This window comes from Geospiza fortis, unplaced genomic scaffold (genome assembly GCF_000277835.1).
Source record: "Geospiza fortis unplaced genomic scaffold, GeoFor_1.0 scaffold397, whole genome shotgun sequence".
NCBI classification, from domain to species: domain Eukaryota; kingdom Metazoa; phylum Chordata; class Aves; order Passeriformes; family Thraupidae; genus Geospiza; species Geospiza fortis.
The window spans coordinates 93,484-113,691 of NW_005054537.1; the positions used below are offsets into that span (position 1 = coordinate 93,484).

General features: G+C 36.2%; 1 protein-coding gene across 3 annotated transcripts in view; it reads right to left on the minus strand.

The window, feature by feature from the left end:
* Positions 1 to 7,402: 7,402 nt before the first annotated feature.
* ERBIN (erbb2 interacting protein) overlaps positions 7,403 to 20,208 on the minus strand; it is a 118,078-nt gene continuing 105,272 nt past the window's right edge. Inside the window, exons 24-29 of one of the 3 annotated variants that reach the window (XM_031063873.1) lie at positions 17,761 to 17,904; positions 16,831 to 16,962; positions 14,944 to 15,153; positions 13,799 to 13,891; positions 13,142 to 13,216; positions 7,403 to 10,582 (exon numbers count right to left, since the gene is read on the minus strand). In XM_031063873.1, coding sequence (XP_030919733.1) covers positions 10,475 to 10,582; positions 13,142 to 13,216; positions 13,799 to 13,891; positions 14,944 to 15,153; positions 16,831 to 16,962; positions 17,761 to 17,904 — 762 coding nt within the window. In that variant the 3' untranslated portion in view covers positions 7,403 to 10,474. The remainder of the gene's footprint in view (positions 10,583 to 13,141; positions 13,217 to 13,798; positions 13,892 to 14,943; positions 15,154 to 16,830; positions 16,963 to 17,760; positions 17,905 to 20,208) is intronic. The other 2 variants (XM_031063874.1, XM_031063875.1) reach the window with 2 other exon arrangements.

Here is a 20,208-nt window from a genome sequence, read left to right on the forward strand (position 1 = left end):
GCTTTCACTAGTACATCTTATCCAAAGATGGTTAACAGAGATGTAGAAGCTATTTCTGCTATGAATATTTTTATCCTGTCTCCTTGCATCTCTCAGTGGAGGGTCCAAAATAAAAATGAACTTTAAAATCCACAAAGAGCCTTGTGATGTCAGAACTGGCTGGGGCACCCTCCTTCAGATAAAGCCTATAACAGTACATACAAAATTCTGAGCTACTGATCTGCTCTCTGAAAACAAAACAAGAAAAACAGTGTTTAAATTTTGTAATTATCAGTCCCTGCCACAGTACAAAATTAGCTTGGAAAAATAAATTAATTTGTATTTCAAGAAGAATAGGCAAAAAAATCACACCAATCCCAGACCCCAAAAAATTTAATGCTGAAAGCATGCTTGGAACACACATGCTGCCACTACAAGGCTGGGAGCAAATAATGACTATTTTAGTAAATAAAATTCAAAATTTAAAAGTGTTAAGGAGCCACTCTCTCTCCTATAATAAAAACCCTCCGAGCTATTGAGAAAGAAAAGTTAAATAAAAAGAAAAGACATGCAGAAAGGGAATCGTTGTACAAGCAGTGCCCAAACATCATCTCTCTAATCCATGGCTAACAGACCTGCATCTTACAAATTGCTGTAGGCCTAGAGAAAACTTTAGCTGTAATCAAAGTGAATTAATATGTGTACAAGTTACTTTTCAATTTTGCTCAGCTGTTTTTACTTGTTCTTAACTGTATTTGTGCATGTAAATAAAGCATTGGTAAATAAATTCCTTCACTTCCACCTTGATTGTCAGGTTAACTAGCAAAACACAAAGCATTATGCACGCTCTTTGGAGGTAAACTTAAATTTCAGGTTACCTAAATGTGAAATGGTGAAGCCGTTAAATAAGAGTGACTATTAACTATTTGTCTAAGACTGTATTTTGTAATCTTCCAACAAGGATTAAAAAGCATTTACTGGGTAATGTTAATTGCAAGGACCAGTAGAAAAATACTGGCAATTCAGAAGGAAGTTACAGTAAAAGCTGTTTTCGAGGATCAGGAGAAAAGTCTTTTCATTACAAGAAGTCACCTTTTAAGCAGACAGTAGGTGGTCTGATAGAGGTGGACATCTCTGGCATTTGCTGCGTTTTGCAGGGGGAGGTAAAAGAAGGAAGCATTAGAAGGTTTCATCAGCTTTCCTTAAATGGAACCTTAAAGACTTCAGAAATAATGTTAGCCACAGAGCTAACAATTATTTGATAAAAATAAAATAGTTCTAGGTTTTAAGTAATTTATGAGAAGTGAAATTTAACTTCAGATTCAACAACTGCAGCACTGGTAAAACTTGCCTCTGGAAATCTAAAGCCCTGGAAAATACTGAGAAAGCTTGAGCAAAGAAGATGTACCCATAGCTGAGGAGAACAGGTTAAAGGAATTGTTCACATGCAAGGTCACAGGACATGATGGGATGTTTCTGTGAGCAATGAGGAATCTAGCCAGTGTGACCATTTCTAATTATCATTCAAAGTCAGAATGTTTGGGAAGGGGAATGTCACCCCTAGATTGCAAATGGGCAGGAAAGGAGCATTGGTAAAATTAGAGGGAAATCAGCCCCACCTCAGTCCCTGGAAAAGTGATGGAGCAAATTCCCCTGACAGCCATTTTCAAGCCTGCTGATGACAAGAAGAAGACCATGAGTTGTGAATATGGATTTATAAGAGAAAACTGTGTCTGACCACCTAGTAGCCTTCTGCTGCTGTGAAATGACTGGCTCATGAGTGTGGGGAGAGCAGCTAATACTGTTTATCTTAACTTTCTCAAGGCTTTTATAACTTTGTCCAGTAATATCCCTTATTTTTCTTTGACTGCTCTTTTGAATGCAGTACGAGAATGCCACTAAAAGCCAATATATTTGTATATCCTGTGCTACCTAAGTTTGTTTTCATACATGGTATACATTTTCCTTCTTGTATAACCAAGATGTTAGTGTTTTGTGTAGGTTAGTGATGCAGAACACAGGAAACCAATTCCTCTTCTACAGCATGAATGTTCCTTCCTTGCAAATTAATCAAGAGGCATAATCTTCAAATGCCAACTCCTACTACTCACAGTAGACTGCAGGTACAAACTACTGCTGATGATACTCCTATTTTCTGTTTGTGTTCAGACACATGTTCCAGTTTCACAGACACATTTGCATGTCTGATTAACTAGAACTAACATTCAAATACAGACAAATCAGAAAACGTTAACTTCAGAACATTTCAAAGACAACAAACATTATTCTAAACTCCAGCTGATCCACAGTGCTTCCCAAGTACAAGTGGCTTTCATCCCCTTTCCATTGTTATACCTTTAAGGTTTATCAGGTAACTGCTCTCATTTATGCCTTAGTATAATTTGTGAAGTTTTTTTAAAGAAGACTCATGTAGAACAGAAAAACATCTTACAGAAAATAAAATCTTGGTTCTGTGTAGTAATCTCCAATCCACCACATCTCTAATCCCAAAAGTTCTATAAAATAATTTAAAAAGAAAATATAAGATCAATTTATATACTTACCCAGAAAAATTATGAAAATATTTTTCCCAGAGAAAATTTCTAGTGTAGTAGTTATTTTCCCCAGATTCAAGTTTACACATCTAGAAATCTTAAAATCCTGCCTATAATGAGATTAACAGATGAATGCTACATGGTCAGTGTAAGCAGCTGAAGCCAGTTTAAACTTGCTGCCTCTGGATGGCAGTCAGCTGTACAAGTTAGCACTGGTAAACCGAAACAGCTGCGAGATTTCTGCATCTGCTTTTTATCTGTTTTACAGCAAACACATGAAAAAATTTAGGGTTGCTGTATTAAGCATAGCAGTTTCAATTAGAAGAGTCACGTTAGCAGCTCTAGAAATGTGTTTTACAATGACATTCTTCTCCCCATAAAACTGCTTGTATCAAAAATGGAGTAGCTCTTCTTGACTTACAATTATTTTTAAACTTTCTTCAAAATAAGATGAGGGGGTTAGCTGGCAACCTGAGATAGTGTTGCTGACTCTGAGCCTCCAAGAACATACTAACAAAGGAGGAGTATCTCCACCATTGAGAGACTGAGGGAAAATGCACAAAAGCAGTTAAGATTTGAGAATCTTAATCTGAAAATAGAATCTCCATCCAGTTACCTTTCAGGGCAGCATTTCTACTTATGAAATTTAGTATCTGTTCTACAGAGAACACTTCTTGGATTACAGACTTCTTGGATTACAGAATTGTTTTTTCTTCAAAAGGGAATTTCAAGAAACCCTTTTTAAAAGCTATATAAGAGTCTAAATGTCAGTAGATAAACTAATAGTTTTATGATATACTTTTAATACCCATATGTGTGACTATGTATGTGTCTAGGAAAATGTAAAAACTCAGCTTTTTTGGTTTTGGTTTTTTTTTTTAATTAACTGGATGTCTGCTAGGAGATTTGCTACTTGCTGTTTTCCTGGCAGTACATGCAATTGGAACTGTTTGGGTAGGTGCCCACTGGAGTGAAAAAAAGCATCTTTCTTCTTTGCTGTGAGGTTATCCTGCTGGGAATCACAGTATGTAATTCTGCATAAGGGGATAATGTTTTTAAACCTCAAAAAACCCTGTCTGAACAAGGTAATTCAAAGGTGTTGGATAGAAAATTCTGAATTCACTTGGATGAATTTCTTCTCCTTTCCAGTCACATTTTGTAGGAGCAGGGCAAGAAGTTTTCTTTGTGGCATAAGAGTATAATAGAATCTTTATAAATGTGAAGTTTGAAAACTGGAGTAAAATTTGGTGCAGATAAACATTAATGTTTTACTTCCAGCTCTTTTTTGAAAGTGGCATAAAATAGGCAGTATTACAAAACAAAGTGAGTTTGGTAAGTAGTAACTCTAAAAAAATTATTCAAATGTCTTGAAATATAAGCACATAATGATTCAATCTATAATACATTAACTACATTTGCAATTAAATAACACCATACATTGTTTACTGCAGGGTCAGGAAATCATCCAGTGTGTTTTCATAAAACTAAAATGCAGCAGAAAAAAAATTGTTTAGATGTTTTATGTGTTTGGAGGTTTTCAGCATGGTTTCTAACCCTTGCATGCATCAAGTCCCACCTCATCATTCATTGCTTGTGCCAGATAGCAAATGAGACAATTTTGCATGATTATTTCATTTTTCCAGGACTTAGTATTATGTCAGCTAACCAGCTGTTACTATCTATTTCAATATTTACTAGTAAACCTCAGTTTCTCTGTAGTGAAGCCATAGCTTTCAGCTGAAGTAGTTTTTGGCAGGAACATTCTCAGCAAAAAATACCTTCTCCATACTCAAAACCAGTTGTTGATTGTTCTGTTGTAAGTGGAAGTTTTTGCAGATGAAAATAAATAAAATATGCTAAAACACTGATGTTAAGAGCCACAGCACAATGCTTACAAATCCTGTCTTTTGCCAGTGCATACATATAATCAGTAGAAAGCTTTTACCCATTTTTTGTTTGGGTTTTTTTTTTAATGTTGTTTTTTTCTCCATAGGTTCCTTCATAAATTTCCAACATTAGCACTTAAATGAGAATTTCTCTGTAGAGCATCTGGTTCATCTGCTACCACTTTGTCTATTAAAAGACAGTCCGTGAAAGGTTTGTCCCAGTCAGTATTTCCACATCTGGCAAACAAAAGTGAATGTTTTGCCAGGTTTTTTTGATTACTTTGTACAATACTAAAGCATAAACATTTCAGCCATTTGCAGCATCCAGCCATGCCTCATGAAATGGATGCAGCGCAGAGCCACACTCCCCCTTGTGTTATGCAGCTGCAAAAATAGATGTTGCAGACTACTGTTATAAGAAATTTAATTCCTGATGATCTAATGATTGGGCCATGCAGAATACTTTGTTACTTCAGCAACATGACTTTTCATGAGGAACTCTCCTTGGCCATCTCAGGAACCTTACCAGCCTTGTCATATGTTTTCTTGCACGTTCTAAGTGCACCTCTAAAGCTTTTAATCAGGTATTGATCTAAATATGAGGGGCTGTAAGTGTCCTGACTCAAGTATTGCAAGCTATATGTTAACTGAATCTTTCACAGCTCAGTAATGCTTATCCACACTTGCAAATTACTTTCCATAGGCACAACGTTCTGAGCACAGTATTTCTGATGCAGTTTAAAACACTGCATTAGTGCTGAGATTTAGTGCTCATTTCATGTTTTCTCTTCCTTTAAGCCAAACAGCTGCTACTTTTTCCATACTTAATGCTTATCCCTAATACAAAGCAATAGTTCAAGTAGTTAGATTGCAGAACTGAAATACAAATCACATTCTCACAGACAATATTCAGGAACAGCAAACAAAAGGGAGCAAAGAGCTGGAAATCAGGGAGTCCCACAGAGAAGAGGGTCTGAACTGCAAGGAAGGGTGATGCTGTTAGTACTTGAAATGAGGCTTTCAGACAGCAGTAGAAGAGACGAGATGCTCATAGGAACCCTCTGAGAAACTCGAGGAAAAATGAGGGACCTGCTGCTGGCAGGGACAAGGCAAGGGAGCCACTGGGGCCTGGGGACGCTGGTAGCTTGTAGCAAGTGTTGTCAGCAGCTGTTGGTGCAGCATGCATAAAGCCTTTGTTGCAGCTGCCCTTGGTTGAAGAGAGTGACCCTCCCACCCTTCAGCTGGTGCTAGGAGGAGGCTTGTTGGATCAGAGGGAGTGCCTAGGGCCCACCCTTGAGCTTTCATGCAAGACCTGTGCTGCTAAGCAGAGGAATTTTGGAACTCTGCAACCTGGGAGGCCTGGGGAGAGATAGGACCTCTTCAGACCCTAAAGCTTCAAGAGCCTTGGGCCCCACAATGCAGACCTTGGCAGTCTGTCACTATCAGAACTACAGATGGAATAGCCGTGGAAGGTAATAGCTGGAAACTGGTGTCTTCCAGCACTGCATGTAAGGCTCCTACTTGTAGTGCAGTTTTAATGGTGTAGCAGAGCTCCAGTTTCAAGGCAATCTCATAGATATTGCAATAGAATCTTCCGTACACATTCCAAAATTGAATATAATGCATGGCAGCAGTGATACCATACCAAAAAATACATTTTCTCTCTGAAAAAGTACCTTCAGGCAGAAAAACAGAAGTTAGACCTAGTATTCTCAGATGCTTGATGAAAAAGTAAACTGTTATGAAATCATGTTCAAATAGGGAGCAGATATAGAAAACCTAAATAGCAAGGGGCCTAACACTCCAGGGTCATCAGGGCCATAACCTGTTGAGAATCAGTTTTCTGTAAGAGGAAGTAGAACATAGTGTTACTGGTATATCAGAGGACAAAAAGATGAAATAGTTTGTATTACCACATTGTTTTGTGACTTTCAAGAAAACTGGATGTAAAGCCAAATTTAGCTCTCCTGTGAAATTCTGTGCCTGTTTAATTTCTTTACCACATTACCCTTGTACACCTCTTCAGAGTGCTTTTAGCATACTCTTAATTTTAACCCTACTCACTGACCTAGGCATTTCTCTCTGCCTATCAAAAGTAGTAAACGTGCAACTAAAGTCCTCTCTTCGTGACAGAAGCCACTCACTGCCCTATCTGATTTTATTGCAAGACTGGGCTGTATTTGGTCAAGCTGAGATGAAGTTAATTTTCCTTACAGCAGCCCTCACAGTGCTGTGCTTTGCACTGGTAGCTACAGAGGTGTTGATAACACACCAGTGTTTGCCTTCTGCTGTACAGCACTGGCACAGCACCAACACTGTCTTCCCTACATTCATCAGTAGGCTGGGGGGGAGCAAGATCTTGGAAGGGGACACAAATAGGCCAGCTGACCTGAACAGACCAAAGGGTGGTTTGTTTCATGCCATATAATGTCAGCTCAGATAAAAAAGCTAAGAAGAGGAGGATGAAGGTGGGGCATTTGTTTTTCACAGCGTTTGCATTCCGGAGCAACCACTGCCTGTGCTGATGCCCTGCTTCCTGGAAGTGCTGGACATCATTTGCTGATAAGAAGTAGAAAATAAAATTATTTATTTTCTCTTTGCTTGTATGTGTGTAAACTTTCTCTTTTGCTTTAGTAAACTGCCTTATTTAAAAATGCAAGTTGTTTTCCATCTTGTTTTCTCTCCTGTGCAGCTAGGGAAGGGGGAGTGATAGAGCAGTTTGGTGAGGACCTGGCATCAAGGCAAGGCTAACCCACCACATGGGGTTATTCACAAAAACATGTTTTTGTTGTGAAGAACCCAGTCTTGCAAGGAAATCACTTAGAACAGACCCGTGGGCACTAAGATGCACAGAGGCAGGAACACAAATAAGACTTTACTAATGCATATTGATTGAGTACTGAGGTCTACAAAAACTGGAGATTAATAAATAATGTTATGGAGAATTTTTCCTAAAACTTAAATAAGTCAATTTCACACAGCTTTAAAGAGCATTAGTTTATTATCTATTCTCCATGTGTTACCTCAGAAACAGTCTTCTTATATACAAAAATTTGGAATGTTGAATAAATGCTGATCAATAGAAACATTACATAGCTGTTGACAAGGGAATATTTCTAAACAAAGCCAAAATAATAATGAATGTTTGATTCTGTGTGTTGCTTATTGCTATGTCTGTGTTCATAGAATGCTTTCAAGTATTTACACTTTTTCTTAATTCATTCAAAAGAGAAACTAAAAAAGTATTTACATAATAAATACGTGGGAGACTTCATCTTTTCATTACATCAGTTGAACTGATTCTTTAATGAACTATTAAGAATAGAAAGAATTAACACAGTTTGCATCAATTCACTGCCATGCTGAGTAACTCAGGTTGCTGATGGATTTTATTCTATTCAAAATGTAGTTTACAGTGCATTCAAACTGAAAAGTGCTGATATTGTCCCTGCTCCTTTTGAATCCTGGCTGGACTAGTTCAGGAGTCCTCTTTCTCCCACTCCCCACAAAATCATTTAGTCTGACATGTTTACCTTCACACACTGACACTGACAAAACAAACACATTTCAATTCACTGAAAACTCAAACATTTAGTGAGTAAAATCAGCATAATCCATGTTTTATTAGACGATTAATTTGCTAACTGACGGAAGACAAGCTTTGGCCAAGTATTTCCACAAGAAGTACTAAACTTCTTGCTATAAATCTCTACTTATATAGTTCTACCAGCTGAACAGTTTTTGGTAGAATTTTTCTGTGATACATAAATCTGAAAATTAAGTGACACAACACATTTAAAACTTCTGTTACCATTAAAGCAAAATACAATACAGTATTTCTCAGTGATACATTTAAATGTACTGCAAAATGTATACAAAGTCAGTCCAAGATCAGTAAAGAATCAGTTCTGCTTTTTGGACTTTTCCCTTCTCAAAGATACAGGTTTTATAGAAGACCAAGGTCATTTAGGACTTGTCTGTATGTATCCCCATTAAAAGGCAGTGTGTGATAAAAATAACATGATTAAAGTAATGAACACGTGATGTGAACATTTTGCATTTTCAATAAAAAAATAGAAACTAAATAACAACTAAACACTGAAGCCTGCCATTATATAGCTATGTTTCTCATTCTTTAAGATTAACAGCACACAGAAAATAAGTGAATTTTATCAAAATACAGCACATTTCTGCTAATATATCAAAAAAATCATTTTCTATGCAAATATTACTGAAAATCAACTAAAAAGAATTAAAATATACAAAGAGTTGTTAAAGGGTTTCAATTAAAATTATTAGAACTATACACAGTACAATAAGCAATAGTTAACATCTTTGAAAGAAGTGCAATAATATTGGAGTTCACTTATTAAAAAAGTACTGCCTGTTTATTACTGCTAGCTGTGTATAATTCCTTTCTCTTCCAGCTCATTGTTCCAGAACTAAAGGAAGCTGGTGTTTTTGCTAGCTTTATTAAAAGCATTTACTTTTTGGGTTGAAAAAAAGCGCTTATACCTGTCCCAAACTACCAACTTGTACATAATTAAAAATGAACTGCAATAATTCAATATTGCTCCAATGACAGGCTAATTATTAGCCCTGATTAAAAACAGTTATCGGTCTTCTATGGCACTTTTCCCTGGTCCATAACAACCGTGTATGAATTATCACTGCAGACTATGCAGTCTCTATTCAATTACAAAGGAGAAAGATAATGTTTCTGGTAAACAAAATTAATAGAAGCATAATTGAACCTTTTATACAGTAATAAGGAACAAAGGCAGCCTGTGGTAAATCACTATTACATTAATGTAATTAGAAACCCTTTAATGACTCTGAAGTGTCTAGTTCACATTTAATGTTACCTGTAGGAACAGCCCTTTAAGAAACCTCATTATGAACTGGTGGGTTTTAAGTACACCCTCCCTTTACTCTCCATCTCACCACAGCAATTCTCCATCACTGCTCAAATTTCACAAACTTGCTTTGGTTACCTAGCTCCATGTGTATGGTTTCCTTTTTGATTAACAAGGCAATGCAGAGGCCAAACAAAATCGAGATGTCTTTCATAACCTTTCCTGCATCATTTGTGTATGTTTAAATTTATATTACAGGCAACAATCTTAAAAACTGGCCATTTCAGTTTCTTTTTTAAAATCTGTCGGCTTAAAATGGAGTTTTTTTAATAAAGATAAAATTATCACCATTTCCACAAAACTGGGGATTTCCATAGCAGAGAAAAATCTCTGGGCACAATTCCACAGTACAGTTGAAAAAATTATGTATGCAAGAAAACAACTAAACATGAATCACATGTGGCAAATGAATATTCAATGACTACCTTAAGAACAAATCCTGTATAATATCACAAATTTGTAATTACAGTCTTCCTAAAAAAAACATCGTAAGCTTTTATTGCATTTTCTATTGGTAGACGTACACTCCAGAACTAAACACTTTTTCTTGTCTCCTGATTCCAGATTTAGATAGCAGATAATTGTTTCACCTGACCTTTATTCTGTCCAACCAGCACCACCTTCCATCTACCCATTCATCTATACAATGTGCACATAGCAAAGCCAACACTTCATATCCCCGTTCGTATCTACAGAAGTGGTTCAGCGTAACACATTAATATCTGGTGAATAAAAATAAAGGCAATAAACAGCTACAGGACAGACAGCCCTGCCATCTGTCCATTGGCTACAACTGAGGCTTCGCAAAGCCTTCCACAAAGTTTAGTAATGTGTATGAATTATCCAAAAATAAACCTACCATCTGTACAAAAAAACAACACAGGTTTGTTCTTGGAGGAGTGATCCTTAAATTGCTATAATGCTTAAAAACAAGTTTATTCACCATACGCATTTCCAAAATTATTTCCTGTATGTTCTCTACAGTGGTTTTTCCCCGTTTAACCACAAGTTCAGTATTTCCTGTACAAATTTTGATCATAATTCTGAGTTCTTTTAATGTATAAAAATATGCAAAATATTCAGTTTCCCCATAGTCCTTCAATGAATTCTGTTGGTTTATCCCCACAATCCACGGTACTTATGAAGAAACTTCTCGCACAATGATGAGTTCAACTGCATTCTGAAAAGTCTTTAGCAATGACACTGCTTGTCCATGATCAATATTGATGAAGCTGTATCCATTAGCCTAAAAAGAAATATTTAAAATTGAAAATGACAGTCTTTATTCCATGTTGGTAAAAGATATTTCATTATTTCATGTACATTTATTTAAGCCTTAAGGTTTCTATATGAATGCGGAGAATAAAACACCACAGATTACTTGAATTTGTACCTGCATGCTACAAAAAACTAAATTACCATATCAGCCTTGGAAGAATATTGCAAATAACCAAAAGAAAACTGAACTTTAAGCTATATAACATCAGACATCTAATTCATCAGCTAGAATACAGCCACACCAAAAAATCCCGAATGGGCTACACATGACACATCCTATTTTAAGTATCAGAATATTAGAAATGGCATCTGTGATAAATTAAAACTATTGAGTCCTGTGACAAAACATTAATGGCACTGGGAGCATTTTTTTTGTGTTAGACTCTGAGATAATCTCCAACTTGTATTTGTGTGTGACTCTAAACAATATTGTTATTCTTGGACAAGTTTGTCTTGGCAAACACAGACAGGCCCAAGTGGCCTACAATAGACAGGGAAAACATGGCTATGGCTCAACTTCCCTGAGTGTACCAGAGCAAGATCGTGCTCAACCTGGTCAGCAAAATGTTGCAAAAGGACAAATTTGTCCATTTAAACTGTTACAGCTTCCAGCTGTGCATCCCATCTTTTTCCCTGAGCTGCTTATGTGGTGACAGAGAACAGAGAACTGGATGCGCTCTCTGCGCCTTAGCAGTGACATTTTGAATGTTACAGATCTTATCCCATCACTGAACACTCGCTGTTTTACCAGCTGAATCCTTGGTTATAAAACCAGGGGTTTTCAAATCTTTCTACATTTGCAGAGGAAGATTTATGTAGACTGTTCAGAGTACAAAAGTCACAACAACCCTTCCAAATCATAATTTGCACAGAATGTCCTAGCCTAGTCTTAAGCCTTACTTTCATTTATCTAGTCATTCATAATTTAGTATATTTTTATTAAAAATATGTATTAGCCGTGAATTATAATATGCATGCCTACTGAATGTTTTACAGAGAACATTGCAAAATCAAGCATAGTAAAGGCATTTTGGAAGAGATGGTATTCATTAAAAAAATGAAGTCTGAGTGGCTCAAGACAGAGTGGGACTGTCATTACATCATCACTGGGACTATCACAGCTAAAAAGAACGTGCTGTTACATAAAAAAATACTCTTTGTTATGAGAAATAAAGTGGCTTCTGATTGTCTAAGCATGGAAGTGCAACTGGTTCTTGAGCTCTTTTTCAAATTGAATTCCTTATTAAACAATAAGCAAAACCCAAGCAGTGCCAACATAAAAAAAACTTCATTAAGTAATTTGATTTGTCTGCATGGCGTTTATAAAGACAGGAATAAACCACAAAACAGAAAATACCTTTCAGGTACATTCCACTTTAGAAATATGTAACAAATGTGCTAGTAGTTTTTTCAAAGTTTTAACATGCTTCCTGTTCATGTATGTGTTGGTAACCCTGGGTGTTAGGTTATCACCATCCCTGTATCAGTAAGAGAACTAGGATCTCTCTCACCCAGTGAGGACTGACAAGCAGAGATTATTTATCGTGCTCAAGAACAATCCATCTTTTAGCTGGAACTAGTCTCAGTTCAGTTTTCTCGTGTGCCTTTTGGCTTTATCTTTCATTTGAAGAACTAGGCTGAGTTTTCAATTTGGCTTTGTTTTAGAATATGGTTCACCGGATGTTGTGGTTTAATCGAGATACTAGTGGGGGTTGGGGTGTTTGGTTTTGGGCTTTTTGTTTGTTCTATTTTTAGAAAACTGAAACACAGCAGAGTTGACTCCATCAACATTTTCATGATATGATAAATAACTATTTTTACCAAGCTCTGGAATTTAAGGGTAGTTAGAACAATTTTCAAATGTCCCACTAGCCCATTTTGGTTAAGAAAGTAAGGTACTACAAACATACTGCTCTGACCCCATCCCTAATAGTTTACGAGCACATTTATACAAGACAACTTCAAACAAATCTGATACAGAAAAGGTCTGATAGGTACAGACTTCCTAGAGGAAGGAACAACACAGTTTGCAGTCCAGAAGCCATGGCTCCTGAAATGCCTGACTTGCCTGAGAGGGATGTAACAGGAGAGTGCAACTGTGGGGAGCGGCTGTCAGAGGCAGCTGCTGGTGTTCAAACAACCATTGTTCTCAACACTGCATGTGAACGACCACAAATGCAACAACTGAATGACAGTATAGCCTAATGAAATGCTCATGCTCTGTCTCAAATGACATCTTTTGTCACTTTTTTTTTCTCTTCAGATGTATGAAAAATGTTCAGAATTTGAAAAAATTATTCACTGTGCTTTAGTCTGAGTCACTTATTGGTGTGTTAGGTGGCAGAAAATGAAGTTTCATCCCAGAATGTATCAGGAATAGATACCAAAGAAAAAATCAGAAAAAAGATAGGTAATCTATCTAAAAAGTAAACATTCTGCTCTTAGGTGCAAACTGAAACCAAACCAGTATATTACATAGGCTAGTTAATTAAGTCATTACTGTAATTAATTACATTAAGTACATTACCTGAATTATTTTATCCCCTGGCTGTAACAGCTTAGATGCTGGTCCATCTGGCTGCACTCTGGTTACAAATATGCCCTTGAAAAACAGATGTGGGAATGTTTTTGACAACTTATTTATGAATAACAGGATAGCATCAAACAGATGTAATTCAAAATATTTTTTCAAATTTCCATCCTAAGTAGAAGAGAATGTAATACTATTCTACAGGTCTCTGACTTTTACAACTGCCTCCCTTTTCTGATGTTAAAAATACAGAATTATCTTTAACGACAATTGTGATCCACCTTGGTTTAATTTGGCAGATGTATATATCAACATGAATTATCTACTACTAGAAATAGAGCTGTAGGCTAAGTCACCATCTCTTTTATAAGAGGATTCCTAATTGTACACTCCACAATTCACTATCTCAAATCTGCTGATAACTAGAACTGTTAACCACTGCAAAAACTACTAATCTGGAATAATCATCTGTACTGTCATTCAACTGTGACCACCTACAACCTTCATTTTCCACATAATTTTCCAATTTTCTCCCTTCCAGTCCTGGAGTGTAGTGGTTTGGGAGATATATATACTTTCTTTTCTCCCATTGCTGAACACAAGAAACATCATAGATCAGAAGGCTTTCAAGAAGCATTAGTATAGAATACTTACATCATCTTCTGGTCTGAATGGATTTCCTCTCCCTCCAACTCCTCCTGATATACTAAATCCAAGTTCTGGATCCTTGTCAACTCTCACTCGAATCTAAGTAATTACAATCAAAAGAAGATTAATTGGCTGAAAATCTATATTCAAAGCTACTGTAATGGAATTATTAGGAATTCAGGTGAATAAAAACTTTGAAATGAAAAAAAATAAAAAGCAGGTCAGAGGTTATTACATCTCATAATATTAATGCAGAACAAGACTGCAATGTAAGATCATGTACATTGTACTAAGTTTTATTCCAAGATCACTATTATTATAATAATAATTCACATGGGCTTTAAATTCAGAGATATTTCAATATTAAGTAGGTTACTTAAATGCCTCCAGCAAATATACATGCTTATGTGAAAGAATCTCTTCCTCCTATTTCTTTGCTACCCCTAGGTAAATTTTGAAAATCAAATCTCATTCCTACTTTGACTGAAAGTGGTACATATCCAAGACTGTCCTCTTTCTCTTGCTAGAAGAGTTGAATAAAAAACTTATTTTACACAGGAAGTGGACATTCTCATTCTAGCACAGAATGAAAATGAAGTTATCAGGATTTTCTCAAAAAACCTCAAACAATATAGAAAGAGGGCTGTCACAATGAAAGGGTCATTAAACGGTATAAGAATTTCTTATATACATATCTGTCATAAACAAAACATAATTATCAGGTACGCATCAGATTGCTCTAACATTTTTATGGATTTTTGCTTAGGGATACATATTTCTGCACTTGCAGGTTTTTTAACCATTCCAGATGCAAAGTACTCTAAGTTGTACTGTGACTTTGTGTTTTCTTCAGTTACTAGCTAAATAATGAAGTAGAGATAAATAAATTTAGTTGAGAAATTAATTTTTAGCTCAGTAAAAAGATGCAAGTTAAAGTTTCTGGTGCGTTCAGTTAAAATTCTACCACATTTCTCTCAAAACTGGAAGGAATGTGTGATCTGAGGGATAGAATTGCTCTGAGATCTTTTGCTGGAGGTAAATCCCTATATTGCTTCTGTCACCATCTACAGAGAAATGATAATAAATGTAAAGAATGTAACAATGTCTCTGACTGACAGATGTTGTATCTGTCAGATAGATTTTACTCTTACCTCTTGCTTTGCCAACTCATGGCTTTGTCTGGGAGAGCACTGGGACTGGGTGTAGGGAGGTTGGTGGGCAACTTTCAACATCAGATAATCAATTAATTGCTCTCTAGATGGATGTCTTGCGACTGATGATTGAGGAGGGAGATGATGGACTTGGCTGTAGTTTGCAGGAAGCCTCTGAGGCTGGCACATTTGTCCATTTGTTAAAGGCATCTGAAAAAAAAATGATCAGGGTCATACATTTTATAAGCAGCAATCCTCAATTCTTGCTTCATTAATTCAATACTTCTCATATGTGACTGCTCTTAATTTTCAGTAACATTATTAAAACTACTCTTCTGGATCATGTACAATTATATCCATTTTGTTTATAGCTATCAGATCTGACCTACTGAACAATCTGAAAAACAAAACCTTAATTAGAATGCTAATTCATTGGCACAAATTGTAAAGCCTTTGCTTTTAGCACTTGTTTTTTCACTGAGTTTCCCCAAATATTGTTTTCCAGCAGTGCAACTGATGGTATTGACACTTGATTCATGCCATTATAGTCTGTGCTTTTCTTACAAAAATTCAGAGATTTTGTAACAATTTCCAACAGATCATATAAAAATAAAAATTCCCACCCCCCATCCCAGGCTGTCAGACTACATGCTAACCAAGCATATTATGGTGACCACTTCACAAGAAAACTCCCTCAGCAAGTTCCCATCCAAGCTCAAGATTTTAATATCAAAACTGTAGTATTTCCAACAAATGTTACTCTTTTCTTAATGCATATGTAATTGATTGATAGGTATAATGATGACAAGCAGCAGTGAGATACACAACTGTCAAGACATACAGAACACTCCAATCATGTCACCAGGAATGATTCTGGAGCTGGTGATGTTTCCTCACTGAAGCTGTGTTGAGATGCACAGCCTTTTTACCCCCTTGCCATTACATCTTGTGCTCTTATCCACCTTAATTAGTCACCGATTCATCTGTATGATTCCAAAACTGCTACACACTTGAGTAAGAGATTGGCCTGCCACTCTGATCACATTAGTTATGGGATACAAGGATGTTAAAATACTCACTCAGTATTATAAGTAACAAGTGTGCAAATTTCAACCTGTAATCATGCCATGTGAATGGACACATATCAGAATCTGCTCTGTTGAGTTTAAGTCACACTGATTCTGAGAAATAATGTGTGTCTATAATACATTTTCAGATTATTTACAGATCATATGTATTTAATACACACAATTTTCCATTGCCTTTTCTGAAAACTTGAAGTATAACAGGAAAACTTTTTTTGTTGCCAGAGGTGGTTTATATAGGTAAAATGTATCCACAGCTGTGCAAGTTCTTAATACCCATTGTCTGTAGAAATGCAACTGAAATTCCTGAAGGTGTAAGAATAAAATCAGCTTCTACTCATTAATATACAAAAATCCATTTAGTTTCATGGTAGTAAGACCTGCTTCCAGACATGGTGCTTAGAGATGAATACAAAGTGTTTCCTACTTATTCTGGTTTATCATCACTATTTCATCACAAGACATTCTAAGTTTGTTCTTTAGAAGGTTAATCAGCTTCATACTACTTTTCTGAAATCATCTGCCATATTCCAATTTTCATTTGCAAGTACTTCTCTGGCTGCAGATTTCTTCTTTCAAATTACCTACTGAAGAAAAGTAAAAACCATCTTCCTTCATATAGTCAGCTGTTTCATTGAGGATGCTGTTTCATTTATGTCAGTTTTGAAGCCTGTGTATTACATTTTAAAGAAGCCCTAGTTCCAGCTGCTATCCCAACATAAGTTTCTACAGCTAATAAAATATACAGACTTATGAATAAAAGCAAATAATGTCCTATCCATGTTGTCATGCAGATAACTACCTGCACAGCTGTTTTTTTGATGCTGTCTGGAGGAACATCTTTGAGACTAAGTGTGGCAGATGAGTAATTCTGCTGTCCCAAAATGAATACTTCATCCTGGCATTGGTCTCCTGGAGCAGAAGCCTGGGGATGCTTTAAACAGAATGAAGTGGTAAGGACACATGTCTTTATATAATTAAAAGTAAAAATTCTCAATAGAAACTCAGGATAAAATATTTTAAGGGCTTTATCTTTCTTTATCTTTTTTTAATAACTAGGACATTATTTGTGCAGAAAATCTCACTAACTAACACGTACACCCAATAAAATACTGATGGACATTTACAAATCCCACAACTGTAGAGGTGTCTTTTATCAGCAGTAAATTAATTAACAAATCCCAGGTATTAACTAGTCAAAGATTCAAGGAAGTCTTCTGGTGACTTTATCCTGCTCACTAGGGATGCCATACACACCACTCAGGGTGCTTATTTAAAAACTCATTTCCTCATATTTTCTGACTACAAATTTTCTTGAATGCCTACAGTACCTTACAGTACAGTTTATATCATCAGAATTTCTTTTGGGGGAGGAAGAAGAATAGTCAGATTTTGTTCAAACTTTATCAGCCTAGGTTAAATTCAGGATGGTAATCTTTTGATCACAAATGTACGATGAAATCAGACAGTTCTACACATGTTCAACCATCTACAAAGCCAGTTAGACTACTCAACTTCATGACATTAAACTGAAAAGCTCTGCAGTAAGTTTATAGCATATGAAGTGAAGGTAAAATATGTCATGCCTAAAAATATTTTCAGCATAAAAATTATATTATTTTGAATAAGGCATTGTGCATATGTAAAAGGATTACTGTATCAATTTAAGGACCCCCTTACAGTTTATTCTTTCCCCCTCTATATATTGCAATAGCCTCCTGTAGGTACTCACTCGAACAATGTGCACACCAGAACCTCTTCCGTCTGCAACATTCAAGGCAACACTACCCTGGCTGCCATGCAGATCCCTAGAGCTGCCATAGTGAAAGCTGCTAACTGCAGCATAATTGGAATTAAAGGACCGAGACAGCATGCTCTGAATAAAGAGGGGACAGATTTAACACAGAGATTAGTGCAGCATGCATAAACCACAAGACGTGTTATACATGTAATACAAACATATTCCATTGTCATGCAAGATAAAACCATGCAAGAACAGTACTACTGTGATGTATAAACACAACTCAGTGACCCTATTTACCTTTATTTACTGTAAATCAGCATGCAACCAGCAGTTCACATGCAGAATTACATGTAAATAAAGTAACTGAAATATTCACATGTCTGAAAAAACAACAAAAGTGCTTATCAAAATTTTCAGGTATTCATTATATTTGCAACATAACAAGTATGTTATAGGAAGATAAGCTGGCAGTCAAGTAAAATACCTGTGGAAATCTATCTAATTACCCCTTACTATTCTGTCTCATCCCCCCACAGCACTACTAGTAAAGTAAAAATAAAAATTTACACAGAGACTTGACTGACTGAATTTTCTTTCTATAACCACGCTGATAATATGCAGTGCATTACAGTAATACTTCACTCAAATATGTAAACAAGCCTCATTTAAAGGAAGAGGCTTGAACGAAACTGAGACTACCCCCGTGCTACTGTAGGCAATCAAAGAGGTGACGTGACCTCAAGGGCAGATGTGATAGTGGTTTGGGTTTGAGCTTCATTAGCTTACAAACCTGACCCCTGCAGTATTAGGAAGGATAACAAAATGAAGGCAAGAGACATTACCATCTTGCCACCATGGTCTTTTGTAGCTGTAATAACAAAACAAAATAAAAAGACAGTGCAAAGGGAAAAATAGAAAACCTTCCATAGCCCACCTGATAAATAAAACAAAGCTATCTTGAACATGTGACAACCCCATGAAAAAAATACTATTGTAGAAAAAAGATACACCACGAAGTATAAAAGCCAGCAAATTCAAAGCTGTTTTGTGTAAAGCTTTTAATTTTTCTCAGTTAAAGAAAGGAATGTTCAAAATAGGTATAATTGACTAAGATACTGTAACAATTCCTACATGAATAAACACATTTAGGCATTTGCCTGTTGACTAGGTATACTAATACGATTCTGAAAACAGTCACTAGTCTTTAGGCAAACATCTGGTCTTTTGTCCTAGCTTCATCTTGTGAAACTAAAACTAGTTTAATAATCAAAGCCATATGCTTCTGCATACTCATACTCCCCAGATGATGCTCTGGTAGCACAGTCATTGGAAACTCCCTTGAAAAACAGTATTTACTGACAATACTGGTTTTATCTTGGCCGAAGTTCTTGGATAACCTCTGTCTCAGTGACATAGTAAGCATTCTTCATGTTTCTCTTTTACACCTTCCATGTTCTCTAGCCAATGGATTTTTCAAGCTTTCAAACAAGTCTGCAGATGTTTTCCCTTTCTTGGGAGAGGAAGACTGTTCTTAGCATTTAAATTTACATTCACTAAACATTCAATCTGAGCTTACTGCTCTTCTAAGTTTTAGGCTAAACACCCAGGCAAAAACGCCAAAATCAATTTTCCTCAGCTTCTTAGCGCCTCAAACCATCTTCTTACTACTCTTTTCATAACAGTGCCTGCAATTAATGAGGTGGTCTTCTTGCCCCACCACTACAGGCAATTCATTGAAGTATCCTTACAGGAAGCTCTCAGAGGCTCCTATATCTCTCCATCTTCTGTAAGTGGCAAAAAGACTGATAAAAATAGAAGTAATGCATGGTGGGACTAAAAAGTTCTCTCTCTTTAAAGTGTCTCCAGCAGACTATAGTCCTGTAAAGTCCCCTAGATCCACTGGGTTCATTCTCAGACAGAGCCAAACAGATGGCAAATAAATAGCAACTATCTATGTGACAAAAGAGATAAGTAACAATGCAAATTTGGATTTAAAATCTAAGATAGATCTGCAACAGAGAGGGAGAACTTTCCTAAAATTTACAGAGGTATGAACTTGTACATCAGAAACTGAGATTTCAGTTGAGTTTCAAGGTGACTACATAATCTGAGAACTATGAACTCTCAAAGGTTTATAATATTTTCTTTCTTGAAAGAGACTTCTTCCACAAGTACAAGAAATGATTGTGCAGTTGATGTAGGGAAGAGTTGAGAACACTGCAAACATCATTACTCTCCTTTACTACATGAGCACAGCACCTCAACACTAAATTAGAAGAAACCCAGATGCTGTACTAACAGTACAAAACAAATACTATTTAAAATGGTCATGTAAGAAAGTTTTAGTTTTACACAAGAAGAGATTCCTAGGGACAAAACAAGAGTATTTGTCCTCTACCTATTTCTAGCTGGGAAGAGAGAAACTGATGTATTTGC